This window comes from Lagenorhynchus albirostris, chromosome 19, assembly GCF_949774975.1.
Source record: "Lagenorhynchus albirostris chromosome 19, mLagAlb1.1, whole genome shotgun sequence".
NCBI classification, from domain to species: domain Eukaryota; kingdom Metazoa; phylum Chordata; class Mammalia; order Artiodactyla; family Delphinidae; genus Lagenorhynchus; species Lagenorhynchus albirostris.
In genome coordinates this window covers 55,753,542-55,780,683 of record NC_083113.1, presented here as the reverse complement: position 1 = coordinate 55,780,683, position 27,142 = coordinate 55,753,542, and the positions used below count along the sequence as shown (strand labels likewise).

The 27,142-nt window shown below is 58.9% G+C and overlaps 2 protein-coding genes across 11 annotated transcripts in view; both read right to left on the bottom strand.

Moving 5' to 3' along the window:
- Positions 1–8,048, bottom strand: part of NECAB2 (N-terminal EF-hand calcium binding protein 2) — a 38,600-nt gene extending 30,552 nt beyond the window's left edge. The window contains exons 1-2 of the mRNA XM_060131694.1: positions 7,950–8,048; positions 4,894–4,918 (exon numbers count right to left, since the gene is read on the bottom strand). The gene's annotated coding sequence lies outside the window, so the exon portion shown is untranslated. The remainder of the gene's footprint in view (positions 1–4,893; positions 4,919–7,949) is intronic.
- An 823-nt stretch (positions 8,049–8,871) lies between these two features.
- OSGIN1 (oxidative stress induced growth inhibitor 1) overlaps positions 8,872–27,142 on the bottom strand; it is a 55,262-nt gene continuing 36,991 nt past the window's right edge. For 3 of the 10 annotated variants that reach the window (XM_060131683.1, XM_060131684.1, XM_060131689.1), the window contains exons 2-6: positions 15,631–15,735; positions 14,387–14,523; positions 13,079–13,270; positions 12,740–12,831; positions 8,872–10,187 (exon numbers count right to left, since the gene is read on the bottom strand). In XM_060131683.1, coding sequence (XP_059987666.1) covers positions 9,239–10,187; positions 12,740–12,831; positions 13,079–13,270; positions 14,387–14,523; positions 15,631–15,697 — 1,437 coding nt within the window. In that variant the 5' untranslated portion in view covers positions 15,698–15,735 and the 3' untranslated portion in view covers positions 8,872–9,238. Of the gene's footprint in view, positions 10,188–12,739; positions 12,832–13,078; positions 13,271–14,386; positions 14,524–15,630; positions 15,736–16,082; positions 16,172–17,042; positions 17,338–17,460; positions 17,616–18,069; positions 18,188–19,930; positions 20,074–27,142 lie in introns of those variants that run through there. The other 7 variants (XM_060131679.1, XM_060131681.1, XM_060131680.1 and 4 more) reach the window with 7 other exon arrangements.

Below are 27,142 nucleotides of genomic sequence, written 5' to 3'. Positions count from 1 at the left end.
CCAGAACACCTCCGCACACTTTAATCATCTCCGCCTCGGCACCCGGGTCCGGATTCTGGGGAGGGAATGACCCCTCTCCACTCTGCCTTCACGGGGTCTGACGTGAGCCCGCTGCCAACGGTGGCACTCACCGTGCCACGGATGCAGCCCTGAGGATGCCAAACCCCGGGGGAGGTGGTGCCAGGCCTGGGGCTCTGGGATGGGGAGGGGCTGGGCTCTGGACAAGGGGCCCTCACAGCTGACATATCTGTCCCAACGCCTCCCTCCCCGTCTCACCTCTTCGGCCTCCACTTGCGGTTGCCCTGGGTACCAGCATCTGCTGGGGAAGTTCTCATGGGTTGGGGGCAGCTGGGCCCCTGAGAGAGGGGCTCCCAGCAGAACTCCAGCGACTCCCCAAGCTTCCAGCCCCTGCTCCTCCCACCTGGGCTCTCCTGCTCAGTACACCCACCTCCCCATCCCATCCCGGAAGCCACAGCCCCCTCCTCACTGATCTTAGCTTCCTGCTCCTCCTTAAAGGGGCCGCATCTGTGGGAGACAGCGGAGGCCAGGGAAACGGGTGAGCCCCAGCCCCTCTCTGCAGACCCCCTTCAGTACTTCTGGCAAGTCTGCAGTCAAAGCCCTCGAGAGCCCACGTGGCACGTTGTGTTGATTAGAAAGAAACGCGCTTCCTGATGGCGGGGTGGGGCGACGTGGTACAGCATCAGAGCACGTGAGGGGAGGGCCGCGCAGGCTGGACTGAGGCCCTCAACTCTCTCGAGTAGCTGCCCTTGAGCAGGGCACAACCCGCCCAATCAGACGCGGCAGACCTACTTGGACCCAGGCAGAAGGCACTCGTCCATTTCAAAGGCTCTGGAGCTTCTATCTCTGCGGCCAACAGCTCTGCAGGGGCTCAAAGTAGGGCAACTTTGAGTAGGGAGAAGATGCCCACGCCTTGCGCTGGGCTCCGCTCCGCCCGTGTTGAGAGACGGGGAACATGGGAGAGCGGGCACGGGCTTGCACGTGGGGGGCGGCGGCAATGTCCGGCGTGCCTCCAACTTCCTGTCTCAGGTGCTCAGATTTCTTTCGTTTTCTTTCGCCCGCCCGCACAGCATGCGGGATCTTAAGCTCCCCGACCAGGGATCGGACCTGCGCTCCCTGCAGTGGAAGCTCGGAGTCCTAACCACTGAACCAACAGGGAATTCTCCCGGCTCATGTTTTAATGTCACAGACGGGAGAATGAATTTCTAACTTTCAAAACCCAGAGTCCCCCCAAAACAAAACAATCCCCCCCATTCACACATAAAGACCCAGAAACCAACCATAAACAGTGCACGATACCAGCCGTGACATACATAAATGCTAAGTTATGGTCCTTGTCTTCTGTGAAAGAGGACACTTTCCAGGTTTCCTTTAACAAGACTGATGACGACCCAGGAGCCAGGGAGCAGAACCAGGGCAGACACACAGGCTCTGTGTGTTCACGCATCTGGTCCTCACAACACCCCACCACATAGGTATACCATCACCTCCACAGAGCAGAGAGGCACAGAGCAGTTATGGGACTTGCCCAGGTCCCTCAGCGGGAGGTCGAACCCAGGCCACCTGGCTCCTGAGTCCATGCTCCCGACCCAACCTGGGGCAGGGTCTTGTGTGGAGACCCCCAGCCACAGGGCTACATGGAAAAGCCGAAGCCAAGTCTGGACTCAGTGGAAGCGTGCTGTGATTGATTAGTCACGTCTGCCACGGGCACGGCACCATCCCTGCCACCATCTCCTTCTGCGCATCCAGGCACCTCCATCCAGTCCGCACTCAGGAGAACAGGCAGAGAGAGGCCCGCCAGGCCTCCCGAGCACAAAGCCTTCTCGGTGACATTTAGCTTGAAAGTCCCACCACAGCCCTACTGAACCCAGATCAGCTACTGAGGGAAGCAACATCCGCCAGGGCCTCTGTCCAATTAGACGAGCGAGAGCGCCTAGCACCTCCGGGACGCCCCGCCCCCCCCGCCCGAGTGGGCCGTTTGCAGGTGTCCTCACTAATTAGCATGAGCTCAGCCTCTGCTGCAGTGACCTTTCAAATGCCAGGAGTCTGTCAGCGTCCCTGTTCCCTGGAGGAAACGCAGTCTGGCACCCACCCCTCCACCGGCCGCCACACCACCCTTCCAGGTCCTCCAGCCCAGGCTGCCCGGCAGGCACCCCACTCTCTGCCTCCCCGCGGGGGCCACGCCCAGGCTCCGGCTCCACCTCCACGAAGATGCCTCTGTCCTGGGAGCCACCAGGCCAGGCCAGCCCGAGCCGAAGCCCTTGTACCTGTGATCCCAAAGGCCGATTCCACTCCAACCCGCGGCCGGGGGCCACGGGCCGGCATCTTGCTTCCGTGGACAACTGCGGCAGAGCCGGCATCCATTCCCTGCCCACACGATGTTGGCAAACTAGGCTGGGCTCAGTCAGAACCGCCCGCCATGCTCCCCACCTGAGCATCTGCGATCTCTGACTTGTCCTCTCTGAGCCTTGATTTTTGACACCCATAGAAAAGGGGTGGGGGGTGATGCTGCTTCTCCCACTAGGAGCCCAGGGAACGTCACATGAGGTCTATTAACGTCTTAGTGCCTAATAGATGCTGCACAGCTGCGGGCAGTCTCCACCCGATGGTGAACGCCCCGTGAAGCACGGGGTGAGAATCAAACACTTGTTGACAAACCAAGACCCGTGTTGCAGGGCACTCAATGCTCATCAGCTGGTGTGAGGGCTCGCTGGTTCCTTACAGCAGCCAAGACCCGCGCTTCACCCCACCCCCCATGCCAGCCCCTTGAAGCGGGCACTAGAACGATGATCCCCACTTACAGATGGGGACACTGAGACCCTGAGAGTTTGGTGACTGCCTGAGGTCACAGAGCTGGTAGGCGGCTGAGCCCTGGCAGCCCCTGCAGCAAAGCGGGGGCCCGGGAAGCTTCCTGGGAACCAGAATCACACACCCCATTAACCCTGGTGACAACCCCCCACGGCCACTGGTGCTGGCCGGGAAGACGAAGGCCCCAGGGGCAGGAGTGGGCTTGGGCTCCGCCTCTGTGGGGACCGCAGGAGCAAAGTCGAGGGTCCCCGCAGCTGTGCTCAGGGGGCGGAAACACGGCCTCTGATGGGCCGGGATGCAGGGGGGCGGGGGATGAGCAACGAGGATGAAACCCCATCCGTGCCTGAAGGGAGACCAGGGCGCCACCCGCCCACCCACACAGACACACACACACACACACAGCTCCACACACACACCCTTGGTATGTACAGCAACAGTCAGAGAACGGCCGTTCAACCCTCATGTGCACACACTCTCTCAAAAGCATGAATGGTGACGCACAGCCAGACCCACACGGCTGCATCCCAGGGACACACACCGCACTCCCAGCGGTGAATGAGTCCGTCACCTGTAAGCCAGCAGCCATTTACTGAGGACCTACTGTGGGCCGGGCCCACGACAGGGACAAGCCCAAATCCCTCCCTGGAAAATCCTCGTCATCTGCCGAGGGGCGTGGCCAACACACGGTGATGATCCCAGGCCGTCTGCACAAGAGAAGGTAGAGAGAGGCCCCCAAACCCCTTTCTCTAGTCTGACACTGTTCAGGCCGCGATGCCACGACGATTTCTCGAGCGACACTCAAGTCCCCCCACCGCGTCCCTCTCTTTCTCCGTGCTCCGTAGGGAATTGCTGCATCTGACAGTCCTGTATCCCAAGAGGCCTGGGAGTGGCCACCGTCACACCCACGGATGGTGGGTGAGAGAGGGAGATCCCTGGGTACTAGCTTCCAGCCCAGGGCTGTTCCCCAAGCTCTCATGCTCTACCCCACAACACAGTGCGGGGATAGCTCAACGGTAACTCCCAGGGTCAGGAGGGAGGGGTGCTGGGGCCCGGGAGAGTGCTGCCATCTTGACCTCCGGCCCACGCACGAGAGGGCCTGGGACCTGAAGGCCCTGGGGGGGGGGTGTGGGCAAGCGATGGGCCATCTGTTCCCCACTCCTTCCCCAGCACGGGCCTTGATACTTCAGTAGTATTTTCTCGATGGATGAATAAATCAACACTGAGCACTGCCTGCTTCTCTTTTAAAAAGTTCACCACCCATCTCCTCCCTGCACTTCCCCAACAGCCCAGGGAAGCAGACAGGTTACGTGTTATCACCCCACTTTACAGATGGCAAAACTGAGGCCTGGAGAGGGGCTGTGCCTTGGTTAGAGTCCACAGAGAGTTGCTTCCGGCCCAAGAATAATGACTATGGTATTTGTACAAACGCTCTCTGTGGCCACTGTGAGGCTCAGATGGGCCTTAGTAAACCTTGTTAGCTTCTGGCCTCTGCCTTCCAGAAAGGTCCAGGGTGGAACATCTCCAGCAAGTCAGGAGAAGTGGAGTGTCCTGAATTCACTGGCCCTGAATTCACGACAATGTGCTCACTTTGTTCGGGAAGGTGCGTGAAGTGGGGAAATCTGCTGGGGTCCGCAGCAGAGCTTCGACTGTCTTCATGCAGCTGGGTGACCCCGGGCAAGTCACAGAACCTCCCTGGGCCACTACGGAGTTGACAGAATGGGGGCAACCGCACCGACTGTATCAGGTGGCTCTGAGGAGCAGGTGTGCCAGGGCCCAGGAAGGGCCTGCAGTGAGGCTGGGGGCTTCCTGGGCCCCCGCCTGGGTTGCTCTGGTCCAGCCCAGCTGCATGAGATTCAAGAACATCAAGGATTTACCACGGGCAAGGCATCACAGCATCACCAGCACCTGCTCTCTGAATCGGCACGGCTCCCCTACTAAGCAGGAACTACGGGGAGTGCCATTGTAAGATGGGGAAACTGAGGAACAGAGGCAGGATTCAGAGTCCTGCACTCCCAACCAGAAAGAGTCAGGTCCTCATTCAGGGGACAGCCTGGGAGGGAAACTCACCATTTTTGTCCGCACGGCGGAATATCTGCAGAGAAGAGAGGTCGAATCAGCGCTGGCCCGGAAGGGGCGGGCTTCTGACCACCGTCCCCAACCCCAGGTGGTCTGGGGAAGCTGGGCCCCCTTCTCCCTCCCCGGGGAAGACACCCTGGCTGGGATCCAGGGGCGGGAGGGCGTTTCAGGCAGAGGTCCTCCCGCCGCCTGCGCGGAAGCAGCTGCCCACTCTCCCTTCTGTGCCGGCAGCCTGCCCACGGCCACGCTGACACACGCACACATGCGCGTGGACACACGCTCACACCCATCACGTGCTTGCGTGTGTGCTTCCAGAGCTGTGGGTCTGTGGGCTGCACGCCCTGTTGGACGCTCAAGTCGCACACTCAGAATTCCTGTCCCATGGATGCAGCCGCTGGCCTTATACATCCCCCCTCCAGGACCCCTTGGGAGCCTGGTTTCCTCCAGGGAGGTTGGGTTAAGTCTGAACAGAGGTGTCTGCTAAGGGAACCTCGAGGCCTGATGACTAGATCAGCCAGGGCAGAACTGAATTATTTGGGGGGTGGGGGAGTGGGTAGGCTGCCAGCAGCTCAGAAATCTGGTGCAGATGCAAGGTTCCGCTGCCGGCTGCCGTGGGAGGGGGAAGGGGGGAGGGGGGAACCCCATCCCCTCCAGCCTCAGCTGAAACCAGATGACTCCTCCTCCTGGTGTTTTTGGGACCTAGTAAGCCTTGCTGATGGAAGGAGAGGCAGGGCCCCCCTGGGTGACCATCACCCCTTCAAGGACAGAGCCCCCTAGGCCCCTCCCTCCAAGCAACGGGGCAGGCATCCATCAGCAAACACCTGGGGCTGTGACAAACCAAAGCAGCAGCTCAGGAAGCTTCTCAAACATCTCCCCTTCCTTTAGCTGAACCCTGAGTCCTCGGCATGGGGCAGTAGCCACTGTGGCTGAGGCAGAGAAGGGAGCAGTTATCAGCACCCCACACGCTTGCTCCGCAAGGTTCCCGGAGGCAGGGGTCCCACCTTCAGGTGCCCGTGCCGGCCTGAGCGTTAAACAAGTGGCTGACACGACCACGTGATGTGGCCCCCATGCCTGCTCATCAGCCCATTTCACAGATGAGGAAATGGAGGCTCAGAGCCAGCTCATGGCCAGCATGCGAGGACTCCAGAGTCCACCTCCAGTCCTGTGAGAACCAGGAGAGGTCTGGACAGGTCTTCCCTGCAAGGGTGGCCCAGGACTCTCAGCTGTGAACGCTGCTGGGGCTTTGAGAGGGTTCAGCTGTGCAAGTGCGTGTCGGGCTGTGTGTGAGCCTGTTTCGGGGGGCACTGAGCCACAGGCACTCACAGCACAGATCCCCCTTCCCTGCCCAGCCCTTTCCGTCCAGAGCCAGCTATGGGCTCCAGGAGGAAGGGGGGGCTCCAGGAGGAAGGGGAGAGCGGAAATCCACGCTCCCCCCACTCACAACGATGTGTCACACACACACACACACACACACACACACACCTCCCAGAAACCCACGATGCACAAGAGAGGCACCCCTGCCCGCGGTCACCCACCACACAGGACACCCTCACTGGGACATGCACACCCCACTGCCATGCTGTCCCCTGGGGGGCAAAGCTCCCTCCACCTCCCCCCAGCACTCTACCGGGGACATCCATCCTGTAGGATCTCCCTCCTACGGTGGGGAGTGGGTGGGAGGGCGAGGTGGGGCCCCGGAGGGGATGGATGGGGGTGAGGTGAGGTAGGGAGGGTGGCGAAGGGAATGACGGGGCTCAGAGTGGATAGGGGTCCCCAGAGGGGTCCAGGCTCAGGGAGGACGGGGGATGGCTCCGCCTCTGCTGACAGGAGAGGGGAAGACAGAGGTGCGGAGGGGGCCTCACTTTGAAAGAGGTGGTGCCTGGGGGAAGGGTATTTAGGGTAGAGAATACAAGGGCTTAGGGTCTACAGCCAAGACAAGAAAGGTGGCCCCGGACCTAGGGGTTGTGCGTGTGTGCCTGTGTGTGCGTGTGTGTGTGTGTTGCGGGGAGGTGGTCTTAGAAAAGTAACGACTGGGGCAGGAATCGGGATGGAGAGGAGGAGGGGGCCGGAAGCGGCCAGAGGCTCCCGTCCCGGGAAGGGATGGGGGTAGAGGATGAAGTGTCGGGATGGGAAAAAGATGAGGGTTTGGCCAGAACAAAAGTAGGGGGGCGGTGGCCGGGTCGAGGGGCTCCAGGCTCCCGGCTCTGAGAACGTGTAGATCCCCAGAAGTGGAGGAAGGGGACGGGGAGGAAGGGGTCGTCCCGGTCCAGGGACGAGAAAGGATTCGCATGGAGACCCGCCGGGAGGTAGAGGGGCAGGGGGCCGCGCTCTGGGACGCGGAGGGGCCGGTGCGGGTCCTGCTCCGGACCGCCGAGGGGGAGGGGCAGGGGGGTCCCTACCCTGGGAGAAGGGGGCCTCGCAGGTCCCGGCGGGGACGGAGGAGGGGGCTCGGGGTCCCGGCCGGCGCGTACTCACGTCCAGGATTACCGCGGTGCCCCCGCGCGGCGAGGCGGGGCCCGGGCTGGGGCCGGGGTCCGCTGCGGGGACTGCGGGGTCCAGCGGCGCCCGGGGCTCGCCCATCCTGGCGCCCACCCAGCGCAGCAGCCCTCCCAGCGCCCTGCCCTGCGGCGGCGGCTCCCGGAGCAGCCTGTGCGCGCCGGCCCTGCACAGGCGCGCCGCCCGCTCGCACATCGCGCCGCGCCCGCCGCCGCCACCGCCCGGAAGCCCGCCGACCCCCGCCCGGCCCGCGGACCGCCCCCGCGCGACCCCCTCCCCGGCGCCGCCCGTGCGCCCCGCCCTCCTGCCCTCCCTCCCTCTGCCCCCGCGGCCGCGCGGGGACTGGCCGGCGCTCGGGGACGGGAGTGGGGGAGGGGCCGCACCGCCCGGACCCCGAGCCACGTGCCCCGTGGCCACAGCCCCCACCCCCCGCGGCCGGGCGCGGCGGCTGGACGCTACCCAACAGGCGCGGGGTCCTGGGGGTCTGGCTGCGGGGGTGCGTCCCTGGGGGCTGCCCCCCCTTCGGAAGGTGCCCCGCCCCGCCTTGGTACCGCCGCAGGGGCCGGAGCGCGGTGTCCGGCGAGCCCGGAGCGCCCTCTGCCGGCTCCGGCTCCGGGTATCAGCGCCCACGCACGGGGGGTCTCCCCCACCACTCCCCTGGTACTCACTCTTCCCTTCCTCCAGGTGCACGCCCGGTGAGCCCTCACCCGCCTGTTAAACAACGCCCAGAACCAGTCTTCACTCCGGAACACCCTCTTCCCCTCACTCCCCGCATCCATCCACCCACCGACCCAAAGAATTAAACGAGCACCTGCTAGGTGCTAGGCCTGGTGCTGGCACTGGCTTCCAAGGACAGGGAAAACAGACGAGTTCCTTGGCCTCCTTGAGCTTACATCCAAGTGGGCGGAGCCAGATACTGGAATGATTCCACGGATAAATGAACAATTAAAACTGAACTGTTATGAAGAGGTGGCACCTTGGGCCATGAGAGGGGAATTTGCCTATAGGCCATGGAGGGGTATGTGTCAGAAGAGGCTTCCTACAGGAAATGATCCTTATGCTCTGAGAGTGGAAGGAAGAGGAGTTAAAGACAGGAGGGGAAAGTGCCCTCTGCTAGACACTATCCTGTGCAAAGGCCCTGTGGCAGGTGCAAGTGTGGGGAACATGAAGGACCGACTGAAAGGAGACAGTGTGGCTGGAGGGAGAGTGGGAGAGGCTGGGACTAGACTGGAGGGGTGGGCAGAGCAGGAACGCCTCCCCAGCACCCATTCCTCAAACACAGCTGCTGTCTCCTCTGCTCCCACTCAGCTGCCCTTCCTCCTGGGGCACCGTCCATGGACTCCCAACCCCCCAGCCCAAGGACGTTCTCCCACCAGGCCCTGTGCTTCTCCCCCCGCCCCCACTCCCCAGCTCCCAGAGCAGGTCCTGGGCACCTGGCCGCCTCCCCAAGCACAGAGTCCTCAGACACAGGAGTGCAGGCAGGCGCTGGTTTTATTTGGGACCCGGTTCTGGGAAGAGCAGGGCCTGGGGTCCTCCTGGCTCGGTGCTCAGCTGGCCCCGGTGACCCCAGCTCACACCGGCAGCTCTCACCCCCAGTTACAGCTCTGGGCCTCCCCTGTCCTGTGGTCACTCTTTCCACCCTGGTCTGAGTCCTGGCAGCCTGGGTTTCTCACTCTTCATCTGAGAGGGCCGTTGCATGGGCTCGTGGCCGCTCCTGTCTCCTGCCAGGAGAGGCCCCCTTCCATCACTGGGGCATCTTGGGATGGGCTCTGCGTCCAGCAGGGCCGTGGTGCTCTCCCCTCCTCTTTAGGGCCTGGGTGCAAGGATGCCAGGCCAGGTGCTAGGGCGGCTTCCTGGCCTCCTTCCTCAGCAGGGAGCTGGCCACAGCCAGGGCCCCGCCCTGCACAAACCTCACGAAGTTGTCCCCGGCCAGTGGCCCCACGGCGTACAGGCCCTCCCGGTGGACGCTCTGGTAAGTGAAGGGGTCCACGTCAATGGGGTTCCTCTTGGCGCTCAGTGGCTGGCTGGGGTCCGTGGCGAGGTCAGCGCCTGCGCCCGGGAGGAAGGACAGATCAGGGTGGGAGCCAATGAGGGCCAGCACCAGGGCGATGCCGAAGACCTTCTGGAGGCCCCGGGGGTCCCGGAACACGGCCTGGCGGTCCTCCCTGAGGAGCAGCAGCTGGTGCTCGGGGAGGCTTCGGTAGCCCTCGTAGGGGCTGGGCGACAGGATGGACTGCTCCCGCATCATCTGGTGCACCTTGTGGTACTCCGGGTACAGCATCTTGGGCAGCTGGTTGAACACCAGGCCGGGGTCGTCCACGGACCGGCGGAAGGCGTGGATCACAGGGATGTTGTAGTGGCGGGCGTAGAGGACCGCGTCGGCCGCCGACAGTCCCGCCCCGATGATGAGGACGGGGTCCGAGGACGGGGACACGGTGCCTGCCCGCGTGGCTGCCTCCAGGGCCGACAGATCACGATGGACGAAGGGCAGGGCCTCCCCGGGGATGCCCAGCCGGGCTGGGCTGTCAGACGTGCCAGTGGCCAAGACCACGTTGCGGGCGCATAGGGAGAAGGGCTGCTGGCTCTGGTCCGCGGTGGTCACGAAGCCATTCACCTGGAAGAGGGGGCTGGGGTCCCGGGCGCCGGGGCTGCTGGGCTCGGGCGTCCCCCACTCCACGGCCGTGACCACGGCGCCAGACACAAAATTATGGCTCAGGCCCTTCTTGAGCACGTAGTCCCTATAGTAGTGCGCGATGTCCCCCGCCGTGGCCCGGCTGTTGCGAAGACCTCTGCGGGGAAGGACGAGGGAGGGTGAGTGTCACAGAGCAGACTGCGGGGGAGGTGGACAGGCTGGAGTCAGGCCCTGGAGCTGGACGGTGGCTGCACCACCCAGACGTGTAGGACTTGGTTAAGTGGTTTAACCTCTCAGAGCCTCAGTCTCCTCTTCTGTAAAATGGAGCTGATAAGGGTGCCTCATTAGGGTGGGGTTCAGAGTGTGGCCTCCAGTGCCAGACAGCCTGGGTTCAAATCCTGGCTCTGCCACCAGTGAGCTCTGGGCCTGGAACCCTCTGCCTGGGCTCCTCCTTTGCAAAATGAGGATGACCGTGGTGACAGCACCCGTTCCCTGCCATTGCTGAGAGGCTTAGATAATACGAATGAAGAATTTAGAATAGAACATGACAGGTAGTAAGTGACAGGAGGTCGGCCACTACTATTTCCTCAAATGACTAAATAATATTTTACATAAATGTGGTAGGATTCCGTTTTTATAAAGTTCAGAAACAGACAAAACTAATCTACAGAGTTAGAGGTCAAGCGAGTGGCTACCTCTTAGGAAGTGGGTGGTGACCGGGAGGGGTCTGAGGGGGCTGCTGGGGATGGGGGGGAATCTGTTTGTTGAGTCTGGGCGGCTGAAGCGCAGGTGTATCCACTTTGAGAAATTTCACCCGCCTGTAGGCATGTGAACTGTGTAGTTCTCTGTATGTCCCTGTATTTCAGTAAATAAGTTGGTTAAAGCGTAACCCATGTAAAGCACTTAGCATAGTTCTTAGCCCACACAGTAGCAGCAGAGACTATTATTATTATGATATTACTACTATTGTTGTTGTTGTTATTTCTACTGCTATTATTGCAATCCTTTCTGGGGCCATGACTAGGGCCAGCATTGCCAGTGGGTGACGCACAGACATTTTTTTTTTTTTTGCGGTACGCGGGCCTCTCACTGCTGTGGCCTCTCCCGTTGCGGAGCACAGGCTCCGGACGCGCAGGCTCAGCGGCCATGGCTCACGGGCCCAGCCGCTCCGCGGCACGCGGGATCCTCCCGGCCCGGGGCACGAACCCATGTCCCCTGCATCGGCAGGCAGACTCTCTCAACCATTGCACCACCAGGGAAGCCCGACGCACAGACTCTGACATCATCTCAGCTCCTCCCCGTAGCTACCTGGGTGACCTTAGGTGAGTTACTTTTCCTGACTTGTGGACACTTTGTTACGGATTAACTCACTGGAAGGGAATCCTCTTTGACAGGCCTTCAATACAACTCCTGACTGCAGTGAGAGCTCAGAGCACATCCCCTAAGGCTGCTCCAACCAACCCAACTGCTAGTCTGCTCCCGAAACTGCAAGTCTGGAATCCATGCCTGTGGGCTGGGCATTTCCCCTCCTCTATTTTAGTAAAAATTGTTTCGAAGGACTGTCCTGAGAAGATGTGGCATCCGGGGTTCTTTATGATAGTGGCACACTGGAAAGAATAAAAGCTCCATGACCGGGAAGTGGTTTAGGAACTGTGGCAGCACCATGAGGACGGGAGTGCATCTGTTGTGGCTTTTGGCTCCAACATCTAAGCACAAGGCTGGGTATGAGGAATTACTCAGTGAAGATGCTCACCGTCTCTTGGGAGTGTAAGTGGCCATGTGAAAGGATGGTTGCAAACACTGTGTAATGGCCATGTGAAATCCTCATGACATAATGTTACATTTTAAGAGTCCGATAGAAAAGAGCATGTCCACAAGTTAAATTTACGTTCCCATCTGTCTGTTAACACATCACTACACCAGCCTGGATGTCTTCCTATCAAATTTTCAGGGACAAAAAGTCTTTGTGTCCAAGGCACAGTGAGCCCCAGGGGTGGAAACGGAGCTGCCAGAGAGGCCGACCGCCTCCTCGGTGGGGACAACAGGCCCCCTGTCACAGCCCCGAGGGCGGCGGAAACGTACGAGGGCGAGCGGGGGGCTAGAATTTATCTATTCAGTGATTCTGCTGTCTCTCTGGGGTGGAGAGAAGTGTGCAGTGTGGTCTTTATGGAGCAGGAAACCGGATGGGAAGAGAACCTCCCCGAGATGCGGCGGTGCCAGGTAGGCATCACTTGTTTTCCTTTTCTCAGTTTTCAGTTTTCTATAGTATGGTTATGTTTCTAATGCAGAAATATTTTTTTAAAAAAGTGCATCCTATTAGCTGACCTAGACAAAAAGAGACTGTTCCAGGCCAGGCTCAGAATCGTGGGAGGCCAGAGGGCTGGGAGCCTGGGCTGGAGGCTCCGGGGCAGGGCGTGGGGGGCAGAGGCCAGCGCCACCCTCTCCTTAGAGCCTGGGATGCTACAAGGAGGCCAGGTCGAGGTCGTGCAGCAGACGCACTGGACAGGGAGTCCTAGGTGACCGCAGCTCTGCTCTTCACTCCCCGTGCGGTCCTGGGCAAGTCCTTTCCCCAGCCGAACCTCAGCTTCCCCCGCTGGAGTAAGAGGAAGGGCGGGCTAGGTGAGCCCCGAAGCCCTTTGGCTCCCAGTTCAATGTCGGGTCGGGCCCAGGTCTTCCCTGCCCATCTGGGGCTTTCCAGGGCGGCCTCACCTTCGCTTCCTGCACATCCAGTCCTTGACCTGCAGGTCCGGGAGCCCCATCCAATCGCCTTGGCTCAGGGTCACCATGGAGCCTTCAATGGACTGGGAGGAAAGGAGACCAAAGTCCAGGCTTCTGCTGGCCCCCAGTCCACTGAGGGCTGGAGGGCAGGCTGAGGGGTGGGGGGAGGGGGAGGGGGAGGTGAATAGGGAAAGGTGGGCAATGGAAGCGTCCTAACCCGAGTTAGGGAGGAGGAGGGACCCTCCCCCTCCCCTCCCCCTCCCCTCCCCCTCCCCCAGACTTCAGGTAGATTTGGCTCAAGTCCCCTCACCCCTTCTGGGCCCCACTCACATGCCAGGCGCCCCCTGGCAGGTTCCGGCCCAGGACCAGGTGGGGGATGGCTCGCTCCTTCTGGTGCTTCCAGCTGAGGACAGACTCCACGTTGCCCCCAAAGTCCGTGTCTGGGCGCAGGAGGGCATCAAACAGCAGGGCCACAGGGCTTTGGCACCGGCCTTCAAGGCCTTCCGACAGGTAATCCAGGTCCTGGGCGGGGGGACACAAGTCAGAGGGCCCACTGGAGGAAGGCCACCTGGTCCTGCCTTTCCACCCTAGTATCAGGGTGTCAGATAAGCTTGGGAAATGCTGCCTCTCAAAAGGAGATAGTGCACATCAGCAAATTAAAGGCTCTGACAAGTCCTGCAGCTGTCACTTACCCGTTTAATTTTGCCAAACCCAGTGTCTCTCAGATTTACTGGAGCAGCGACATTTTTCTCTGCATATTATACCGAGGGATGGCTGTCCTGTACAACAGTGGTCCCCAATATTTTTGGCACCAGGGACTGGTTTCGTGGAAGAGAATTTTTCCACAGACAAGGGTGGGGCGGAGGGGGATGGTTTAGGCGGTAATGTGAGCGACGGGGAGCGATGGGGAGAGGCAGATGAAGCTTCTGTTCGCTTGCCTGCCGCTCACCTCCTGCTGTGTGGCCCAGGTTGGGTGGGGGGGGGTCCCCCGCGGGGGGCAACCCCTGCTGTAGAAGGCAGTCTGGAAAATGCCTATCTAGACCCAATGCCAACTTACTTCCTCACGCACCAGCTTGACGCTGGGAGGGGCCCAGGAGGATGGATGCTGCCTGAAGTGGGGGGCAGACACTGAGTGGCCTCCTGGAAGGCGAGGGGCGTGGAGGGGAGGCTGGTGAGCCCTACTGAGCAGGGGCTGGTGGAACTGCAATATCTAGGGCAGGGGTTCTCAGCTGTGGCACAACTGGCCTTGGGGCTGGATAATTCTTTGTGGTGGGGTCTGTCCTGTGCATCATAGGATGTTTAACAGCATCCCTGGCCTCGACCCTCTACGCCTGTGGTGTCACCACTCTGGTCGTGACAACCGAAACTGTCTCCAGGTGGCCAAGTGTCCCCGGGGCGGGCGGGGGGGCGGAAATCATCCCTGGGTTTAGAAGCACTGGTCTAGGGGAGCTGAGACAAGCTGATGTGGGATTTGTAAGTCTTCAAAGACAGCTGTGATTCCTCTTCCCCAGTTCTGTGGCTGATTTCGTGGGCTCTCGCACGTTTGGTCTTATGTCTCGTAAATGCATCCTTTTCATTTGTGCCCGGGAGAGTTTCCCCGCAATGGGGGTGTCCCTCCCACCCGGAGCTCAAGCCCACCTGGTCCACGATGGAGACCCCCGGCGCCTCAGTGAGCTTCCTCTGCAGCAAGGGGTGTGGGTGGATGGCATCTGGCTTCACGTAGGGGTTGTAACCCGAGAGCAGGTAGGACAGGCAGATGCCCGAGGGACCATTGCCTGGGGAGAGAGGGCGGGGTCAGAGGGCAGCACTTTTGAGCACAAGAGACCACCACCACCGAGGGCTTTGGTCTCCATCTGTCTCGTTCATTGATTTGCTCTTCAGGCATAAAAATAAAAACAGAACATTTATTAGCACTATACCACTTGAACAACAATAAAGTTGTGGAAATGACCACTGACAGTTACCGAGGGCTTACCGTGTGTCAAGCGATTTTAATAACAACAAAATAATAAGAAGCTGACTGCCATGGCTGCTGTACCAGGCCCCTCCGTAGCCCCGAGCGCACTGAGCCAGACACATGCTACTTTTCCTCCTTTTCTACTTGAGGAAGCTGGGGCACAGAGAGGTTAACTGACTTGCCTGTGGTCACACAGCGGCATGACTGAGATCCTGAGATTACTGAGAACTGACAGTGGGGTCAGGTCGGTCAGAGGGATGTGTAAAATATTACAGCACAGATGGCTACGTGCTCTGGGGATGAGCTCGGGGGCCAAGGGTGCTCAGCGTGGGCGCTAAGCCACCTGTGGGGCCGCCTGCCCCCAGGTCTGGATGAACCACACTGCTTATCAGAGGCACTTTTTGGGCAATTAACCTCATGACATCACTCCTATTCTTCTCTGTCTTTCCCGTCTTCTGTTGTGCTGTTCTCAGTCTTAACTCACATGTCGACAGCTGTTCAGACAAACCCTATGAGATCACCGATGCGCAACTGTTTTTAACTTACAAAAATGGCCATTTCATGGGGTTCGACCTGGTGTTTGCCCGGAGGGAGGGGCCCTCTGTCCCCCATTTGTTCAGACCTGACGGCAGGACAACATGCTTCGGCTGCGTCCCCGTCACACGGCACGCAGGCACAGGGAAAGTACAGGACGGGCACAGGCACAGAACCAGTCCCCCCACCCCCTGCCCCGCCCCTACTGCGCAACCCCTGCAGAGCACCCTGCTCTTGCCTCGAGCGTTCTCGGGAGGGTGACTCAGATGATGTTTTATAAATTGCTGAGCACAGCACTGGGCACAGAGTGACGGCTCCAGGGCCTGCCTGCTCCTGACCTCTAACCCTTGGGGCTCAGTGCAGCCCCTCCCCCGCCCTGGGCGGCACTCACCGATGATGACGACTGGGAGGGGCTCTGAGCTGCGGGCACCAAGGTGGTCCTTCCATCCGTTGCTCATGGCTGGGGCTCTCGGGGGGGCTTGGGGCTGGCAGCAACCTGGGGGCACAGGGGAGGAGGGGGCCCTCGGTGAGCCGGGGTGTCATGCACTTACTTCCCAGCTGCAGGGTGACCTCCTGTGGCCCTCAGGATCAAGTCCAAGGTCCTCCCTGAGTCTTATCAGGATGACACTCCCCTCTCATACCTGCTATACTCTAAACAGGTCCAATTATGCAGGGCTCTCTCCCCCAGCCTGGTCACCTCCTCTCTCTGAGCCTCACTCCACACTCCCCATCTCATCAGGGGCAGTAACTGTCCTCGAAGCTTATTCAGCTTCCATGAGGCCCCCCTCTGCCCAACTGTGGGCAAGCCCTGCCCAGCACTTCTGTGACGGCCACAGCCCTCACCCCACAATCCGGCCCTCGGGTCTTCAGTGGACTTGGCCCTGGAGAGGCACTTCTGAACTGGCGACCTCTCTGGGTCTCAGTTTCCTCATCTGTAAAATGGGAATAATAATCGTCTCTACCCCATGGGGTTGTTGGAGGCGGGGGGGGGGGGTGGGGAGGACACAGGTACTGTACGTGAAGCAACTGCCTCGAGAAAACGGGCCACCGGGAAGAGACCGGAGCTCACTGTCTCCTCCAGAGGCTGGGCTAGAACAGGTGGACATGCAGAAACCACGGACGCCTGAGCCCCTTGGTTTGGGGAGAAAAGCGTGCAAACCTGCTTGTCTCTGGAGCACCAGCGCCCCTTGCTGGCCACAAGCCCAAATCACTCAGAGAGTCCCAAACACCGTTCTTAGGGCTGCAGGTGCCTGAGGAGACTCCAGACCCACCTTCTCCACATTCCCCTAGACGAGCTAACGGGGGCCCTGGCATCACCCACTGTCCAGCAGCCCTGCTGTCCTGACCACCACAGGGCAACATGCACACGAGCATGTGAGGAGCAGGCAGGCACTTAGCACTTTCTATGTCCCAGGTATTTGACATGTTTTTTCTCATGTCCTCCTCATACTGACCCTATGCAGAAAGCACTGTCGGTGCTATTATCCCACTTACAGATGGGTAAACTGGGGCTCGGAGAAGTCGCACAAGTTGCTCAGTATCACGCAGCCGACTTTTAAATTCAGGGCTAATGGTGCCGAGGCTTTGCCTGAATGCACCGTGCACGCTGCTTGGCCTGTCCCCAGGGAGACACGGGGCTGGTAGCAAGTAAAAGGGTGAATGGGGGGCACAGGGCCCAGACCACCCAGAGCAGCCAGGGATGGGGGCCCGGCATCGCTGGCCTTCAGGATTCTTCCAGAAAAGGCTGAAATCTGGGTTTTTAATGTGAATTCTCTGATTTGGAAAAGTGGGCAACTCATTCACAATTTTTGAAAATCTTGAACAGGCTGGTGCAACACAAGCGAGGCCAGCGTACGACCTCCGATGTGCGCAGAGTGACAGCAACACCAGTGTCCACCGCTGGGCAGGTAGGTCCCGAGCAGAGGGACGAGGGACAGCCGCCCAGACAGGCTGGTGGGAGGACCTGGGTGTCACTGCCACAGCAACAACAATGGACCTTCGCACAGCACTTTGCAGTTTGCGAGGAGAGGAGCTTCCACCTGAGCCGTAGCATCTGGGACTCTCGGGCACCCTGCGAGGTGGGCGGCGTCACCGCCATCTGGCAGGTGAGGAAAGGGAAGCTCAGAGGGTGAAGGGTGTCTCCAGTGTCACACAGGGGGATGTGACATTTAAGGACTCCCTCCCCAGTGCCCTCAGGTCCCCTGAGAATGGCCTTCCTCACCTCAGCTGGGGCCTGGGCTGGGACAGCCTCCTCATCCCGTCTTGGTGAGCCCCGTGTTCCCCATCAGGGACCACGTGGCTCTCTCCACGCCTGGTTCCCTGCAGGGGCCCAGGCTGTCTGCCTGGGAAGAGGATTCTGGGGTGACACCACTGCCACTGCCAACAACGATACAGAATGACCAACGTTTCCATACTTCCATGGAGTTAGCCAGGTGACAGGCGTGCTCGAAACACTTGACGCGCATTAACTAACTTAATCCGTATTTAACTGCGTTGTTATAAGGACTCTCGCAATCACTCTCGTGTTACAGAGGGGGAAACTGAGGCCCAGCGAGCTTCTCACAGCCCGTATGGTTTGCGAGGAGTTTGCCACAGCTCGCGCAGGCCGAGCTGGGTTTGAGCCCGGGATGGCCTGTTCCAGAGTCTTCTCTGTGCCCCCCGAGCTGGAGTGACAGTGTGACAGTGTGTGACAGAGGCCCCTCCTACCCGGCTGAGTGTAGCACACGTACCCATCCCTGCCCACCCTGCTGCTCTGTCCCAGCACTGGTGTCGGGGGAGGGAGGCCAGGTGGCCAATGCTCGCAGCTGGGAGGGCACAGTTTCTCACTAACCACTGGCCGCTGGGTGTGCCTGGTGGCCCTGGGGAGGAGGGCTGTGCTTCCCAGAACTCTTCCTCCTGGTTCCTTCAAACAGCCCCAGGGCCCTGCACTGCACGTCCTCACTGTCCCCAGGAATAGCAGCAACGGGACGCAGGTGATGTCCTTGCAAGACGCTCCTTCTGCATCGGCTCCTTTAATCCTCATGGAGTCCACTTTACAGACTGGAAAACTGAGGCTCAGGGAGGTGAGGCCATGCCCCCCTGGTCACAGAGCCAGTGGGTCATGAAACTAGTTTGTTCACTGAGGGCTCAGACCACCTAGACACCCCATAGCCCCCCACAATGGGTGTCAACCTGTTCCCCGCGCCCATGGAGTGCCCACCCCGGGCCAAGTCCTTTACCTGAAGCTTCAGTAAAGGACTGAGGATCCCAGTCCCTTTGAATCCTCCCAGCGCCAGTAAGGAGGGTACTTGCAGAAGCCCCCGTTTACAGATGAGGAATCAGAACTGACTGCCCCCTTTTCATGCTTCCCGGAGGCAAAGGGGCCCCATTTACCACCAGAGCTTTTGGACTCCAAGTCCAGTGCTCGCTGCCAGAAGCTTCTGGATGCCACACACATGAGGTCACCACCCAGAGGCTGACCTGAGAGGTTACTTCCTGTGCAGCGATACGGCCCCAAGTCCCGAGACAAAGCTCTCAAAACCTCGGAAGAACGCATGCTGCCAACTTTCATTTGCAAGTTTAACTTCCCATTTCTGCTATGCTTTTTAGTTTTGTGGAGTTGGAACGGTCAGTTTTTAATGCGAACGTTCTGTTGGAGTTCCTCTGGTTGGAGATGGCAAATGTCCACCGAAAAAAGTTAACATTGAAAACTCATTCAAGTTCACAAGAGAAAAGAAGCCTAAAAGAACTGGGAATAACTGCACCTTCCGAGGTGCAATTATTTTCTCTTTCTTTCTTTGGAGTTTGCAGCATTGGAACTTCTAGGGTTATCAAAGCTTGAAACCGCTCTAAGACTCGGGGCACCTGTATGGCTACATTTACTGAGTACCTGTGGTGGCTTTTTGCTCATTTCACTTTAATGACAACCCCCCACCCACCCCCTGCCCCGTGGGTTTTCTTATTCCCATTGCCCAGAGGGAAAAACTGGGGTCAGGAGGGAGCAGGTGTCTTTCCCAGGACTGTTGGAGACCACGCCCCCGAGCCCAAATCCTGCCCCTTGATACCTGTCAGAGGCGGGGTGAGTGCCCTCTGAGGAAAACAGCATGACAACAGTGCCACCAAGAAAGTGGTGGTGGGGGGGCGCTGAGGACGCGCTGCCAGTCCCCAGGGTGACGCCTCAACCCCAGCGTGCGCCCCGTGGCACCGCCTCCCCCCGGAGCCTCCCCCATCTGGAGCCCCAAGAGCTCCGAGGCTCCCGAGACCCTCTGGGGCCCCTCATTCTGGGCACCCCAACCCTCCTGGGAGAAGCCAGGTCCCCGGGACCCTGCGGCGGGAGCCGAGGGCAGGTGCCTGGGACCTCTGTCCCCTGCAAGCAGGAGAGGCGGGGTCCCGGAGGGCAGCACCCAGCCTGCCTCTGTGACCCAGTGGCCTCGGGGCGCCGGGCAGCCTGCCCGGGCTGGCCACACCTCTCTTTCCTGCCCAGAGCAGCATCACACGGGCTGGGTGTACTCCAAGCGGGCAGGGCAGCTGTCAGCTGAGGGTGCCAGGCACCTGGAGATGGGCATGGCCAGGAGGGGCGAGGGAGGACCCTGGGGTGGGGGCGATCATGCTGGTCCGGGGAGCCTGTGTGGCTCCAGGGCCCCGTGGCCACCCCTGCCTGGGCGGGACTAGCTTCTCCCACCTCCCCCGCATGCCTCGCCTGGGCCACTCACCTGACGGGCAGGGGTCGAGGACACTCGTGAGCCTGGCCTGGTCAGGCACTAGGAGAACCAGGGCTCACGATGCCGGCCGAGGGAGCAGGACACCCATTACCCCGTGGGGATCCAAGAGGCTATGAGTGGCCGGGAAGCGAGGGTATTTCACGAGTTGGGAGGAGGCGGGCGGTGGGCGGGGCCAGGAAATCACTTTCATAAGCGTGAGTCAGCAGGGGCCCCTGCATGAATGAATTTGCGCACTTGAGGGAGGGCGGTCACGTTGCCAGCTCCGGGGGTGGGGGGGGACGGCCTTAAAGGGCCCCTACCCGGGGCGGGGGTGGGGGTGGGGTGGGGGTGTCCCTGGTGGGGTGGGGCCCGGTGGTGGCCAGGCTGAGCCAACCTGGCCTTTCCCATTAGGGAGGCGGAGACAGTCCTGCCCAACGTACAGTCAAGGCGGCCCCTTTAAGTGGAGAAAGAAGTCCTGGTGCCCTCATTCCATCTGCTTCTACGTGATGTCTTCCCGCTCCTCCCCTCCCTCTCCCTCCCCACAATAAAAAGCCCTCTGGCACCAGCCGGAGCGGGCTGGGAGCCCAGCTGTCACTTCCTGGGCAGGCTGCTTCAGTTTCCTCATCTGAGAATGGGGCTGAGTAATAACTCTCCCTCCTGGGTGGTCGTGGCGTTTCAGGGATGTCATTCTTGGTGACCGTGCCTAAAACATGGTTCATGTCTTCTTTTCTTCGTTATTTTTTCTCTTCAGCCTGTAGCACTGCGCGCCTCACATTTTGCCGATTCTCACGCATTTTATTATTTTATCATCCCTCTGCCCAAACCGGGATGTGGGTTCTGAGTGGCAGGGAAGTGTATCGGTCTGCTCTATCCTGAGCGCTCAGCACATCGTAGGTGATCCAGAAGGAAGGACGGGAGGGCTCGAGAACAGTGCTTGGCCCAGAGACCTCAGTGCATGTTACATGTCATTTCATTACGGATGTGATTGTCACCCCCATCGTCCGCACTGGCCTGGGGACTTCCCTGCCAGCCCTGCCCCACCCTGTGGGCGGCCCCACTAGGGCTGGGACCAGGGTTAAGCAAGGAGGCACTCACCTTGCGTACCAACTTTAAGGGGATGGCAAAAACACTCGGTGATCAAGAAAACAGTATTTTGATGCAATTGAAAAAAATAAAAATTAATGCCAAAAATCCAAGATAAACAAAAATGTTAAAATTTCAAACAAAGATCTGTAACCATGCCATGCCAAGCTGTACTGGAGCCTGATGCAAAAAGAAAAATCAGGATACCCATGCTGCCTGTATTTAAAACTTTGGTATTTTGTTCATCCTGGATTTGAGGCGTTACTTTTGATTTTCAAAACTACTGCATGGGGCTTCGCTGGTGGCGCAGTGGTTGAGAGTCCGCCTGCCGATGCAGGGAACACGGGTTCGTGCCCCGGTCCGGGAGGATCCCACGTGCCGCGGAGCGGCTGGGCCCGTGAGCCATGGCCGCTGAGCCTGCGCGTCCGGAGCCTGTGCTCCACAACGGGAGAGGCCACAACAGTGAGAGGCCCGCAAAAAAAAAAAAAAAAAAAAAAAAAAAAAAAAAAAATACTGCATGAACACACTATGTGCCTTGATTATGGAGTGCTTTGCTGCCCCTTGTATTTTGTGCTCGAGGTGATACCTCTCTCCTAGTCCTGGCCCTGGTGGCCACAGGGTACAAGGGCCCTGCCGTGGAATATGCACAGGATGGAATATGCACAGAGGGGTGGCGGGGCACCAGGAGGGGGGGGACCGGGTCTGACCGCTGGGCTCCTTTGGGGACAGGGGATAGGGCCCGGGTGAAGGATGGCTCTGAAGATGCAGAGTGCTGCTGGGACTGGAAGAGAAGGGGGAGAAAGGAGAGAGAGGTTGAGGGGGGAGGAGAGGGAGAGAGGGGTGCCCCATAGGAAGGGGCTGGTGACAAGCGTTTGGGGGGCAGTGAGAGGAGCTGGGATGAGACGAGAGACCCCGGGGGACCGGGCCCCCAAATCACGTGACTGGTCCAGGCAGGGCTGCGTCCGGTGCGTGGTGGGGTGGGTGACGCCTGGTTTCTGGGCTCAGCTCTAGGGGCAGGATGAGCTTGGGTGAGGCACTGCGCCCTCGGGGCCTCCGTTTACCCAGGAGAAATGGCACTCATAGTCCTTTCCTCCTGGGGTTCTCGGCAGCAGGGACCCTTGGTGTCATGTGACACAGTGTGACATACATGCAGGTGGCGGCAGGAAGTCCATCGCTCCAGGCCTCAGCCCCCTGGCTGGCTTCTAGCTCTGCTGCACATGTGCTGTGTGACCTTGGGCCGGTGGCCCACCTCTCTGGGCCCCTGTTCCAGCGGGGCTTTGTTAGCAAAACTCCCTGACACCCTGGTGTTCACCACACACACACCAGGACCTAGTCTGGGGCTTGCACACACCAGGAGCCGTGACGGCCGAGGAGCAGAGCTGACCCTGGTTGTCCCTCTGGCCCAGGCTGCAACTTTCCCCAGCAGCCCTGCCTGCTGTCTCCACTTCTCCATCCCAGGGCTCTGGCCTGCAGCCTCCCGGTGGTTTTGGTGGGTGTGTAAACAGAGGCAGACAGACACACTCCAGGGTCAGAGCCTCCCACCCGGAGCATGGCGGGGCAGGGCGAGGCTGAGGCTCAGGGTCCAGAGGGAGAGCCTGGGAAGGAAGTGGGCTCCGGGCACCCCCATCTCTGGGTCTGGTCGATCTTTCCTCCCAACCTGCCCCGCTGCCCGCACTGGCCCTGACCCCTTTTCCGGATTTTGAAAGTTTGCTGATATGGGAGAATTGTGGGCGGGACATGGACTTTCTTCCCTGTCGCCTGTTTACCTGACAGCAGATGATCAGAAATAAAATGTGTTGAGTTGCTTCTAGAAAGCTCGACTAAGACAAAGACTGATAATGTCACAGGCAGACAAAGGGACAAAGGTTAGAGGAGCCGCAGAGAAAGAGCAAAGAAGGGTCTTTGCAGGTTGACTCTTGGGGGACTGGCTCTCTTGGACTCCACTGGGTGCCCCGATTCCTTTAGACCTGCCCCGACCCCTTCTTGGCCATGACTTAGAATATTAAGCGCCAGAAGTGTGAGCTTCCTCATTCTGATGTGCTGAGAGTAAGGCTCAGATGCAGCAAATAAAAATATGGGCACCCAGGGCTTCCCTGGTGGCGCAGTGGTTGAGAGTCCGCCTGCCGATGCAGGGGACACGGGTTCGTGCCCCGGTCCGGGAGGATCCCACATGCCGCGGAGCGGCTGGGCCCGTGAGCCATGGCCGCTGAGCCTGCGCGTCCGGAGCCTGTGCTCCACAACGGGAGAGGCCGCAACAGTGAGAGGCCCGCGTACCGCAAAAAAAAAAAAAAAAAAATATGGGCACCCAGGTAACTTCCGCAATTTCAGATAGACAAGAAATAAACTTTGAGTATGTCCCATGCAATATTTGGGATACACTTATGCTAAAAAAATTTTTTTCATTGTTTATCTGAAATTCAAAGCTACCTGGGCAGCCTGCACTTCATCTGGCAAATCTAGCCATAAGTGTAAAATATACGCTAGATTTCAAACGGTTAGCAAAAACAGAAAGCAACTAAAAAAGAAAAGGCAAAATGGCTCAATAATTTTTATATGGATTCCAGGTTGAGATGAAAATCGTGAAAATATTTTGGACATCTTGGGTTAAGTGACATAGATTATTAAAATTAGCATCACCCGCCTCTTTGTTTAACGAGGCTTTTGGAAAACTCACAGTTACACACACGACTCTCATTTGGCTTGTGTGGGACGCTTGCACCAGCGGCTCGTGCAAACGGGGACGTTCTGGACATTCCCGGGTTTAGCACCAAAAGCCCCGCCACGTCCCAGGAGCCCCTCAGTTCCAGGTGAACCAGGATGGCTGGTCACCCTGGGCCATTGCAAGCAGCTGGGCACCTCGCTTCTGAGCCTCACTTTCCCACTCCGTGCCCTGTAGCGCCAGCACGGGGCTGGCAAGGTGGTAACAACCACTGGTCCGTGCAGCTGAGGGCAGGGGCCTGGCTCACGGGAGGAGCCCACACAGCAGCCTGTGCTTGGTGTGCAGCCCCCTGCCCCCCAGGCTCCCCCCAACCTCCCCTGCAGGTGCTGGGGAGCTGGGGAACCAGGGGAAGCGAGGGGAGGGGTAGCCTCAGGGTGCTTCCCCAGGGATCCTGAAACAGCCCTCACACCAAGCCCACCGTTCCTCCCTCCCTAAGAAACCCCAGGACGGGGACTTCCCTGGGGGCGCAGTGGTTAAGAATCTACCTGCCAATGCAGGGGACATGGGTTTGAGCCCTGGTCCGGGAAGATCCCACATGCTGTGGAGCAACTAAGCCCGTGCGCCACAACTACTGAGCCTGCGCTCTAGAGCTCACGAGCCACAACTACTGAAGCCCGCGCGCCTAGAGCCCCTGCTCCACAGCAAAGACAAGCCACTGCAATAAGAAGCCCGCGCCCCGCAAGTAGACAAAGCCCACGCGCAGCAACGGTGACCCAACACAGCCATAAATAAATAAATAAGAACAAAAATAAAAAATAAAAGAAATCCTAGGATGGTTCGAAGGGGCTGTTCTTGGCCTCTCCTCATCCCTCTCCTTTGGGGCAGCTCCCATGGCTCTGCCACTTGCTGGGCACTTCCAGGCACCGGGCACCGTGGACACAAGTTTCTTTATACATAGCTGAGGCTCAGAGAGGCCGCCAATATTGAGCCTGAGGTCACACAGCATAGGTGGCAGAATTGGGGCTTGAACCCAGCGCTGCAACTGCAGAGCCTGGGCGCCTGCAAGAAAAAGGCTGACTACGAAGGAACTAAGGAAGGAGGACAGGCTGCTTCCTGTCTCAGACACAAAGGCACAGACCCCTGAACTCTCCCGGAGGGCCCCCTATCTCCACGGCCGCCCCCTCTGTGAGGTGTTCACACTGTAAGGTGTTTGGGGGATTGATACACTTGATCTGTTAACCAGTCCAGCGAGGAAGGCTCGGTGCTGTTATCCTCCCATTCCTCCCATGAGGAAACTGAGGCCCTGAGAATGGGAGCTGTAGCCCTGTGTCACGGCAGGCGGCAGAGCTGGGCCCAGCGCCCTGGCATGACTAGGCCAGGCCCGGCCAGCGCATGACAGGAGAGCTAATATTTGCCCTTGCCGGTTACAGAGCCTTGTCATCCACCGCATCCCATCGATTCTGCCGATGACCCACAGAGGTGGGCAAATATTTTCAATGACAAGTTTCGTTTACAGATGAAGAAACCCGGAGGGACTTGCCCAAGGCCAGGGGCAGTGAAGTGGGGAGAGGGGATTCAGAGTTGGGTCTGTCTGGTGGCAGAGCCTGTGCTTGCTGCCCCAGGACATCGGTGTGAGCTGCCAGGACGCAGGGCAGGTTCACGCCCTGGATAGTCACCATAGATCCCCTGGGGGAGACGGTGTCAAAGGTGGGGAAGCCCACATCCTGCCCCCACATGGAGAGAACCAAGGGGGGCCCCGGGAAGGAGTGTCTGCACAGGGTTGAGGCTGGGGGTCTTCAGATACATTCCCTGCTTCCTGATTGCCCCCTCTTTTCCTCAAAAACCAGGAGGAAAGTTTTGGCAGGAGAATGAATGTGTCTGCCCAACAGTCAGGGTGGACAGGGGTCCAGCCCAGGGTATAAAAGGCTTCCACTTTGGAGTCAGACCAACCAGGATTCTGGCTCCATCACTTTCAGCTGTGTGATTTTGGGCAAGTGACTTAACCTCTCTGAGCTTCCGTTTCCTTATCTGTGAGCTGCAGATGTCACAGCAGTGCTTCTCATCCCTGCTGCACGTCAGAATCACTTGGTGGAGGGGGTTTAAAGATACACTAACACCCAGGCCCCAGGCCCAGAGATTCTGACATCATGGGGCTGGGATGCGGCCAGACACGGGAAGTACCACTGGTGATTTCCATGTGCGGCAGGGCTGGTAGCCTCTGTCCCTGCAGCTGTTGGGGGATGAGCTGAGATACAGCCGAGGAACTGCCTGGCCCGTGGAGATGCCCAATACATTGGACTCCCTTCCATCCTGGCGGCCCACCTTTTTGTAAACCACAGTCTTTATGCTGTTGCAGGAATACCCATGAGGTCTAAAAGAGAAACACGTCCTTGGAAGAGGCAGGCTACCAGGATGGCAGGGGCCAGCTGGTGACCCTGGTGGGGCCTCGACCAACGGGACAGACCTCGATGTCACCTTGCTTATTTACCGAGATTTGGTTTCCTCAGCTTTGACTTTTGAACTTGATGGAGGACTCGACGTTGACCCCCACGGCTTTTCATCTCATTCCCTCTATGTACACCCAGCTCCTGAGCCTAAATTCCAGTCCTAAGGGAAAACCTGGAAGCCGAGACAAACCCCGGCCACGACAGACAAGGAGACACGCACCAAGCATTGATATTTATAGCAAGAACAAAGCAACTTCCGTGCTGGCCACTGAGCACAGTCCAGTCAGCGGGAGCCAGTGCTCGGAGAGGACCATTCGGCAGCCTTTGGAAATGCCAGCCACAGAGCCAGGAGGCAATGTGGAAACTCATTATGATAGAAACAAGGGAAGCAGACGACGTGGGCCTGAGGGCAGGAAGTGGAAAGGAATCAAGGAAAAACAAAAAAAAGAAGGAAGCTAGAATCTTTGCCAGGGCCAAGGAATTGTAGAGGGATTTTTTTTTTTGTTTTTTTTGGCTGAGCCACGTGGTACAGAGGATCTTAGTTCCCCAACCAGGGATCAAACCCGTGCCCCCTGCAATGGAAGCACAGAGTCGGAACCACTGGACCACCAGGGAATTCCTGTAGATGGACCTTTAAAATTCGAAGTTTCACTATCTCTGTCTAATCAATAGTAATAATCATAAGGAAAGGCAATTTAAGACAAGGATTTTCTGTTTCATTTTGTTCACTGATGTATGCCTTATGCAGGGCCTGGGACACAGTAGCAGCTCAATAAATACGAAATGAATGAGTGAATGAATCTTGTTGCTTTCACACTTTGCTGACAGATTCTTAAAAGATTTTGAGCACGAATGGCCCCCCTTGGCTTTATATCACGTGCGTATAGATTGGTGTGCCTTCTGTATATTTCAATCTTTGATGACAGCTTTGCAGTGGCTTGAAGACAGAGCCCTGTGGTACGCCACTAGAGACCCTCCCACTAGTGGACACAGCTCTATCTTTGGCAGAGGGGTGAGTGAAAAGGGTCCTGTCTG